This window comes from Carassius auratus, chromosome 22, assembly GCF_003368295.1.
Source record: "Carassius auratus strain Wakin chromosome 22, ASM336829v1, whole genome shotgun sequence".
NCBI classification, from domain to species: Eukaryota; Metazoa; Chordata; class Actinopteri; order Cypriniformes; family Cyprinidae; genus Carassius; species Carassius auratus.
In genome coordinates, this window is record NC_039264.1 from 29,879,180 (window position 1) to 29,889,596 (window position 10,417).

Genomic DNA, 10,417 nt, shown 5'->3' on the forward strand with positions numbered 1-10,417 from the left:
AAAAAAATAATGAGGCAATAATGATTGGTTAATAATAACACTGTTAAAATACATAATGTATAAACAATTGATGTACATGTTATTACAAATGCCATGTGATTGCTGCTGTTACACTTACAGGACGATCAAATCCTTGTTTAGGCTACTGACCAAACATTTCATTCAAATATTCACTTAATCTTTCATTTTTGGACACCTTTTTTTGCTATAGATGACACAGCCTTTATAATTTCTTCAACAAAAAACGTGCATATCACAACCCTTACAAAAAATAAACCATGGTTTTATCATAGTAAAACTGCTTAGTTTCCTTTTGCATGATTTCTGAATGCTTGAGACTATAAAATAAATTAGAGTCATAATAAAGTTATAGCCACAGGTTAATGTCGAGAGCTACAATTGTGATTTGTAAATAATACAATTTATTCATTTAGTTTTTATTTGATTAAAGTTATTTTTTCACCCCTATAGTAGGCCTAGGTGTTTTTTCATCATCATATTTGAGGAATGGGAGCACAACAATACAATCCTGCTTATGGGAACCCTTAAAGTGTTGTTATACACGTCTCTGGGAATGTGTGCTCTAATACACACACACACACACACACACACACACACTGAAGCATGTGTGGTGTTTTCAACAACCTGTCAAAATAAAATTTCGGTATAACTTGAAGAAATTCAAACAGAAATATTGCACTAAGTCTATTGGGAACTGGAAATATCCATATTTGGGCCGTACTCAAATCTCTTTAAACCATATTCTTTCACTACTGTATTAATATTATACCATACACACATAGTCTATACATGATCTTAATAATGCTCTGTATATATCAAGTAATAACTGTTTATCTGCGCCCCAATCATATCCTGAAACTGATCTCAGAAGATTAAGTATCTTTATACATTTAGGTTCAATCTGTCTAACATGATTACTCCATTGAGATTTCTTAATAAACCATAATCTCAATCTTTCCATTTTTATTATAGTATTCTGAATTTTATTAATCATGCCTCTAATATTTTATCCTTTTTTCCATATTGTCCCATCATCTGCATTTAATGAACACCCAATAGCTGTATTGATGTAAAGATGTAATTTACTGTATCACGATGTTAAACAGAATTGGGCTAATGGCACTACTTTGTGGAATACCATTTATTAGTTAAAATAATTTGAAACATCATCTCCAACGTTAACACGAAATCTGAAAACCAGTCTAAAATCCAGTTATACATCCGTCCACCAATACCCATATTATGTTATTTAATCAGTTGTCCTTCTCTCCACATCGAGTCTTTTATGCTTTCTCTATATCAAAGTGTACTATAACCATGACCTCTTTCATACTAATTGCTTTTTCAGCTTCATCAATAACTCTAGGACATCTATTGTAGATCTACCTTTATGAAAAACAGATCAATTCTGTTCTTAATAATATGACAGTCTATAAACTATTACCTTTTCCATCCATTTACGTACACAAGTAAGATGTTAACGCTATAAGGCTTTAATTCCCTGTGTTGTCTGGGGTTTTACTAAAGGGCAATATCAGAGCACTTTTCCAATTATGAGGCAATTTGCCTTCTCTCCATATCTTTGGATAATTTCCATATATGTGTGTGGTAATTGTCTAAAAGAACATGCAAAACATTACTTTAACAGTTATCCCTTGATCAGCCTCAAAATAATTGAGCTACTCTTTATTACATAACGCCATTTCCTTTGGGAAACTACATTCAATTTAACAGCAAAAAAGTATAATAGCTAAAGTAAAGTAAAATAACGAATTAACATGTAAACAAGTCATTGACCCTCTCTTAACACTTAAATGTAAATATTGTAAAATCTTACCGTTCAGTAAAAGAGGCTGTTAAGAGTATTTCTCAGGCAAAGTCCACTACTTTTCAATATAAGCTATTTTCAGAATATTTCTGCCTTCCATGAAATCCCAAAATACTACTGGACTCAAACAATGAATGATGACTCCATTGAAAAGTAGACTATTCCAAATATTTATCAAAAGATACAGTAAAAAAAAATACACTAATACAAAGACATTGACAACTATCTTTATCAGACATTGTGATTTGTCCATATTAATCTAAATATACTTTGTTTTTCTAATAACACTTATAACAAAATAGTTTTCTCGTTTTGTATGTGAAGAGAAACGAGACAAAACCTTCTTTAGATGTCAGCAGGCACACAAATAGCGATGAGACCAATACAGAAATAACCCCATCAAAATGTTGATTTAAAACAAAATAAGAAACGTATATTTCACAATTACGTGAAAAGGCGCGAACTCTTCACATCAGAAACTCCACACTATCCTTGCGCGACGGATGACGTCATCACCGCGAGGCGAAACCAACGTTAGATCATAGATCATAAACGCGCCAAAATCTGTTTAAAACTACGAAACTCTGTAGCCTAACAAAAACATCTGTAACACAACGTATCAAACTACAATAATGTTAAAACAGTTACTGATAGAAAGATAGTCAGGTGTGAGGGAGAATATAGTTTATTAAGTAGTTTAAAAAGCTTTATCGAGAAACGTAATTAAGCCCCAAAAGCAATTTCATGGCTTTTAGATGTAACTAGAATTATTAAATTATTCATTCGTGATGCAAGAAAAATCTGCAGACAACAAAAGTTTGATCCTTGAAATAAAACATTTTGTAAAGTAAAAGACGTATTTCTCTCTTCATTGACTAACAAGATAGCATCTCAAGTGAACAAAAGTGAAGATGGATCAGATGTAAACCTACAAGACAGAATCTCACACCTGTATTTTGAGAAACAACTTTGTAAAACAGTTGGAATAAAACAACGGTGAAGATTTAATTAAAAATAAATAAGCCTATTTTTCAGCTCTGTGCACAGGAACATTTTGAACCTGTAAAAACCATCTACAAGCATTTGAAGATCATTTTGAAAATAAAATGAAGCTCATAAAACATTATAATATAATGTACATCAATTGCTACGGAAGAGATGCAGTGTAGCACTTGAAAACGCTGGACCTGGAGATAAACTACTCATTGTGATTCTTTATTGTATGTCTCCGTAAAGAAGACGTATGACTGAAACTCTGCCCACATGTAGTGCAGTGATACAGTTTCCTTCCAGTGTGAATCCTCTCGTGTGATTTCAGATGTGTTGACCGACTGAATCTCTTCTCACAGTGTGAACACTTGTAAGGTTTCTCTCCAGTGTGGATCCTCTCGTGCCGTTTCAAATCTTTATCTGTACTAAAAGTCTTCTCACACTCAAAACACATATAATCTTTTACACCAGCGTGTATCTTCTGATGTAGTTTTAAACTCTGCAGTTGAGAAAAACTCTTTCCACACAAAGAACATGAATGTGGTTTCTCATTTGAATGAACTTTCAGGTGATTAATCCAGCTTGAAGCCCATGCAAATGTTTTTCCGCATTGATCACATTCATGCAGTTTCTCTTCAGTGTGGATGTTCATGTGCATCTTAAGGTTTGACGATTGAGTGAAACTCTTCCCGCACTGATCACATGTGTATGGTTTCTCTCCAGTGTGGATGTTCATGTGTCTTTTGAGACTCTGTTTGTATGCGAAACTCTTTCCACACTGAGTGCAGGCAAAACCTTTCTTGCCTCTTCTTTTCAGTAAAGAAATACTTTCAGTCTGTGAGAGAATTTCTTCTCCAGTTTCGACATGATGCTTTTTCTCCTCCATTAGATCTGAAATTACAGTTAAAAATGAATCATGTAAATAAATAATGAGAAGTGAAAGCAGACAACACCTACACCAAATGACATTTTTATATGTGCATCTCAGTAAATTAGAATGCTCTGGAAAAGTTTTCATTCATTTTTTCAACTCAAATTGTGAAACTTGTGTATTAAATAAATTCAGTGCACATAGACTGAAGTAACTAAAGTATTTGATTGTTTTAATTGTGATGATTTTGGCTCACATTTAACAAAAACCCACCAATTCACTATCTAAACAAAATTAGCCCTTTTCACACTGCGATTCCGAAAAATAGACGGGTGATTGTGTTCCGGAAATTGTACCCAGGTCGCTATATTTTGCACTTAAAATATAGCGCACTGCCAGTGATTACTCGGAATATGTGCGTGCGTTCACACACAACCCATAAAGGTCCCGGAAAGACACGTGACGTGTAATGTATGAGTCTAAAATGCTAGGCTCATTAACTTTCCCTCAAGCTGGCGAATGATCTCAGAGACCCCCCGCCCCCCCATCACCCCTCACACTCGCATGTTACACTACCGAGTCGAATGCGGGAAGTCTGAACTACCGACGATGCACGTCCAAAATCAGCGTACTTTGCATTGAGAAATACGCTCAGATCTATGTCACGAGACTATTTGCCTAATCTTCCCGGTACTTTACACTGCGGTGGAAACACAGAAAGCAACAGGTCTGGGGGGGGTGGGTGGGTTCCCGGTACAAATGTTCGGGGTAATTTCGGTGGAAATGCAGCTGTAGAATACTTCAAGACCAATAAAAAAATAATTTTTAGTGAATTGTTGGCCTTCTGGAAAGTATGTTAATTTACTCCACATGTACTCAATACTTAGTAGGGGCTCCTTTTGCTTGAATTACTGTCTCAATTCGGCGTGGCATGAAGGTGATCAGTTTGTGGCACTGCAGAGGTGGTATAGAAGCACAGGTTTCTCTGACTTGACCCCAGCCTCAGTCCATTCCTTGTAAAGTTCACTCAAATTCTTGAATCGATTTTGCTTGACAATCTTCATAAGATTGTGGTTCTCTCGGTTGGTTGAGCATCTTTTACATCCACACTTTTTCATTCCAATCAACTTTCTGTTAACATGCTTGGATACAGCACTCTGTGAACAGCCGGTTTCTTTGGCAATGAATGTTTGTGGCTAACCCCCTTGTGAAGGGTGTCAATGATTGTCTTCTGGACAACAGATCAGCAGTCTTCCCCATGATTGTGTAGCCTGTCAGATCAGCAGTCTTCCCCATGATTGTGTAGCCTAGTGAACCAAACTGAGAGCCCAAATTTGAAGGCTCAGGAAACATTTGCAGGTGTTTTGAGTTAATTAGCTGATTGGCATGTCATCATATTTTAATTTGTTGAAATAGTGAATTGGTGGGTTTTCGTACAGTAAATGAACATACTATCCAGAAGGCCAACAATTCACTAAAAATTATGTTTGTTTTTTTTTTTTTTTTTTTTAGGTCCTATGGAGTATTCTAATTTGTTGAGATTGTGTTTTGGTGGGTTCTTGTTAAATGTGAGCCAAATCATTACAACTGAACCAAAGACTTAAACTACTTTGGTCTATGTGCACTGGATTTATTGTTGTACAATTTGAGTTGAATTACTGAAATTAACTTTTCCATGACATTCTAATTTATTGACATTCATCTGTGGAAATAAGGTACAATTACAGGGGTTAAAGCAAGGGTAAAGCAGAGGTTGGGTTGTGGCAGCACATGCAAATCATGCAGAATGCGGCAGTTTTAACATTTGAAAGGTAAAGTTGAATATTATTAGCTATATCACTACTTTTCAAACTGGGGTGTGACAATATACTTAACACACAATATGAGACAAAATACAGATACTTGGTTCACTAGAAAATGAAAATATTTGAATACTATTTTTAAGAAATTTTCAACAAAATATGTCTTAATTACAAAAAGTAAAACTAATCTAGGGGCTGTAACTAATGATTATTTGGTAATCAAGTAATCTACTGATTACAACTGATGACATCCGATTTCGTTTTATTGTAAATTTACAGAGAGAAAAATTGCAGTAGCCAAGGCTAGCTGACTGATGATAGAAAGTACGCTGCTGTTTGCAGAATTACCGGATTTGCGTCGTTGCGGACATCACATTCCCGAGACGATTTCACAAAGTCTGAACTATCGAGGACGCACGTCCAAAATACTATAGTATTGAGAAATGTGTGCAGACCTACGTCACCAGACTATTTGCCTAATCTTCCCGGTACTTTACACCGCGGTGGAAACTAGTGCTGCAACGACGCGTCGACGTCATAGATTACGTCGACTACAAAAATGTGTCGACGTGCGTGAAATGCGTCGACGCGTCACACTGTTTATTTACATCTCGCGTAATGGCATACTGAGAATAGATAAAGTTGCATACTATCACAAAAACAGAGACCACTATTATCAAATGTATGGGAAAACTTTTAACAGAAGACAAATAAAAAGGCCCTTTTTTCCCTTTGCAAAACTGATATAGTATACCACAGCAGCACAACTGCGATGCACGAGTACCTCAGAGGAAAACATCCTGGCGCTCTCCGGTGTTATGGTTTAACTAGTTACCGTGTGATCTGGTGACCAACTTCCTGATTCAGGTCTGATATTCTTGCGCTTGCTGCATTCTGAAAAGTTTAGATGTTTTTAACTCGATTCGGTGTGGACGTGCCTGGAAAAAACGAGCGAGTCGTGTATGTGAACGGCTTCCATTATGAGCGCGCTTATCGCACGCCTACATTGGAAATAACAAACTTGAGCACGCAAAAGACGTGTATGTGAACGGCCCCTTAAAAGACAACAGTCACAAACCACCGAGCTAACGTTACCCCGAATCAGTTCCAGATCTCTGGAAACCATGCTAAACCATAGCAGCAGAACCCTGACTACATTTTATGGTTTGTGATGCTAAAGAACATTTGATGACGTCTCAGACAACTGTAAATGTATGGCTAATGTGGTTTAATTATAAACAATATCGTAAACTCATATTTACCATAGTAAAATAATTTTCTCCTGTATAATAAAATAAAATAAATAAAATAATTATTTTATCCTGTAAAAACTTCAACCACATTGGTTGAAAATGAATAAAGGTTGAAATATTATATTAGAAGTTGTACTTATATATTTTTTTGTAAAGTTCTCCAAAGGATTCATTAGCTAATTAAAAGAACATTAGATTAATTAATGTAATAAAAATAATCGTTAGATTAGTCGACTAATCGAAAAAATAATTGTTAGATTAGTCGACAGAAAAAATAATCGTTAGTTGCAGCTCTAGTGGAAACGCAGAAAGCAACAGGTCTGGGGGAAAAAAGTTTCCTGGTACAAATGTTCCGGGTAATTTTGGTGGAAAGGTGGCAAGAGTATAGTTCCTAATTATATTGCCCAAGAAAATATATATTTTTTTATATTTCGCTAGCCTTACTACATGATATAACTACAGAAGAGTCAAGTTTTAAATAGTAAAATTATAGAAACGCTTTGCTCAATTCTGAATGCGATGCAACTGGTCTAATAGGATTCAATTATGTATGCTAAGCTATGCTAAAAGTAGTATCCCCAGAGTTCGGCTTAATGGATGCAAAAATGGAAAAACTAAATTTTTTTAACTCTAGGGGAGTTGGAGAATGAGCCTTTTCCAAAAAAAGTGGAGTGTTCCTTTAAATCCATTAAATTTTAATATTTGGCCACAAACAGAAACTTATTTTGAAATTGTGATGTACAGTAAATGGCATATTTAGACATAGGTTGATGTATCCTTTTTTGGCAGAGGTTTATAAATGATTTACATTACAAATCTAGTTTAGCCCCTTTCACACATACAGTATTTACTGGTAAAATATTCCGATTGGCTAGTAATGTTAGTCTGGATGAGAGTGAAACCTGTTCTCATACCATTGGTAGGCAAACTCATGGAGTTGAAAGTGATATTTTTTTCCGCAGCCAAACGCTGCACACTGGGAATCCGGCATGGTGCCGGAGAACTTTAAGCCCTGCAATTATCTATATTAAAAAACAAAGACACAAACCAATGTTTCTGGAGTAATAACTATTCGATGCTTGATCAAATCCACAATTATAATACTACATTATAAACATAATATTAACATTAATATGTTTTCACTCAACACAATTGCAATTCCATTTATTCCTTTTTAAAGCAGTTTTTTATGGCAACCCCCAGGAAGTGACATAATTTGAACATTTGAGTTCCAGTCCTTATTTTGTATCCTGGAGATTTATTGGTTTAATTTTTCCTTTCATTTTTACATCAAGGTATTTTTATAAACACCAAATCTGATGAACTGCTGATAACTTTAATGGTTCCTCAGTCTCAGTGATGAAGGATGAATAATAAACACCAACCTGTTTGTTCTTCAGTGTGTTTGGTTCTGCAGGGTTCTGGATCTCTCATGTTCTCTCTGTTCTTCAATTAACTCTGTCTCTGCAGATTTATCTTCTTCCTGATGCTTTTTTAAAGGTGTGATTGTTGTAGGAGGAGCTTCACTGAAGGTGATACTGTTGTGGGAGGAGCTTCACTGAAGGCGATACTGTTGTGGGAGGAGCTTCACTGAAGGTGATACTGTTGTGGGAGGAGCTTCACTAAATGAGGAGCAGACCAGCAAACGTTTGAGTTAGATTTTCTACAAATTTACATATTAACCATTTACGTTTACCTACTATTTATAGTAAAATATCTGAATACAAATTCACACATGCATCTCTGTTTGTGTTAGATTTTTACATTGAATATTTGCAAATATTACAATTGTAAGAATAAAATCAAAAGAGTAAACAGTACAGTTACGTAACTTACAAAAACAATTGTTTCCATAATCCATTTCATTTGATTTTAAAGTTCTGTTCATTAGTTTTTACCTTTCAGTCAACAGTTTAACACAGACTAATGAAATAAAGGCTGTTAGGACATCTGTGTCTTGTAGATATCACAATAGTGTCTCTATGGTTTAAGTTTTTGATAAGAATGAAATGAACTTTAACCTGCAATTTACAGGAGATCATGAATAATGTGAAAACAGTATCTATTATCATGAAATAAAGAGGATTTTGATCAGCTGATAATATTGATGAGTCTCAGACTATAAACACTCATTTAACACATTCAGGATCAGCAGCTGATCAGCTCACTTTATTCTGAGTGTTTTATCGGAGTATCTGAGAGGACTGCAAACAGAAACTCAGTCATGTCAGTGTGAGAAGTATGTTTTTTTTTCAGTAGAGCTCTGTATTACTAATGAAGGCATATGAAAACGTAAAGTAACTAAACACATATATATATATATTTTTTTTACAAACATAAATGTCTTCCCTCACAGATTAATTCATTAGCTTTTGACTGCAAACACGGAAACAACCAGGCCTACACGAATGTACAGACAGCAAACACAGGAAGAAAATGGAAAATGGAGGCCTATGATTTTAAATAAATATATATTTTTTTAAATTATATTGTTTATATTATAAGCATTATTTTGGACTTTTAGTGGTTGGTGGAATAAATGGAGAACATTATATCGTTTCGATTTGCAAAACTCTACTCAATCACTGTCGTCACACATGCAAAACATTTAACATACGGTATTTTTTCACTTAACGTACTCGTTACCACACAGGTACAATCATATAAATGATATTAATTACTTAAATTACATTTTATTAACCAATGTACAGAGAGGAATGAGACGCGCTTACCTTTTTTTTTTTTTTTTTTTTTTTTTTTTTTTTTTTTTTTTTTTTTTTTTTTTTTTTTTTTTTTTTTTTTATTGAACTTTATGAATAACAGAACCGTGAATACAAAAAAAATATATCAATATATAATACAATTATTATATCAGCAGAAATAGGTATGAAACAAAAATTACAAGTAAAAAATAAATCAATAAATAAATAAAATAAATAAAGGATAAATAAAAAGGCTTGGAAAGATTAATATAGAGTCAATAAATAAACAAAGTAGAAGAGGGTACTACACAAAATAAATTACATATTGAGTACATTTATAAGCTTATAGCTTTTACAGATTGAATATGTCCTAATTGCTTTTTTATTTACAGAGGCAGAGATAGTTTTTAAATACTGCTTAATCTCTTGTAAGAATACAGTAAATATTGGTATACAATTAGAAAATTTACATTTATGTATGTAAAATCTACAGAGGTACAAAATTAAGTTTATAATGAGGCAAACATCTGAATCTCCATCAAAAAAACCAAAAAGAACAATTTTGGAATTTAAATTGAAACCTTTTAAGATCACATTTGAGATAAACAAGCCAACATGTTTCCACAGTTGCTGAGTATATTTGCATATCCAGAATAAATGAAGAATGGTCTCAGTTTTATCTATACAAAAAACACAGTCAGAATCAAAATGTGTATCAAATCTTTTTTTAAGGAAATATTTGGTAGGATAAATATTATGAAGTATTTTAAAAGATATTTCTTTTACTTTATTTGTAACAAAAAGTTTATATTGCATAGACCATATAGGTTTCCAATTTAAATTGTCAAAAAAACTATTCCAATAGGAGACAACAGAAGGGGTACAGGCAATTGATTCAACCAATAAGGCTCTAACTTTATAAGAATGACTTTTTTTTCCTGTAAAACATA

At 33.9% G+C, this 10,417-nt stretch overlaps 1 protein-coding gene across 2 annotated transcripts; it reads right to left on the minus strand.

Annotated features, from left to right (window-relative positions):
• Positions 1-1,449: 1,449 nt before the first annotated feature.
• LOC113040320 (gastrula zinc finger protein XlCGF49.1-like) lies at positions 1,450-8,475 on the minus strand. Of its 2 annotated transcripts, XM_026198664.1 has the most exons (3): positions 8,151-8,475; positions 7,680-7,787; positions 1,450-3,730 (listed from the first exon to the last, which is right to left on the minus strand). In XM_026198664.1, exons 2-3 carry the CDS (start codon positions 7,696-7,698, stop codon positions 3,048-3,050), a joined length of 702 nt encoding a protein of 233 aa, XP_026054449.1. In that variant the 5' UTR covers positions 7,699-7,787; positions 8,151-8,475; the 3' UTR covers positions 1,450-3,047. The 2 variants fall into 2 exon arrangements, with proteins under 2 accessions (XP_026054449.1, XP_026054447.1); XM_026198662.1 differs by lacking the exon at positions 7,680-7,787 and having other exon boundaries at positions 8,151-8,457.
• Between the last annotated feature and the right edge of the window lie 1,942 nt (positions 8,476-10,417).

What these genes read in the sequence shown, in the direction of transcription:
- LOC113040320 (XM_026198662.1), bottom strand. Translation starts at nt 8,199, where the DNA reads ATGAGAGATCCAGAACCCTGCAGAACCAAACACACTGAAGAACAAACA. An exon ending in ACACACTGAAGAACAAACAG is followed by an intron (nt 3,731 to 8,150) that starts GTTGGTGTTTAT and finishes CTGTAATTTCAG; the next exon opens with ATCTAATGGAGGAGAAAAAG.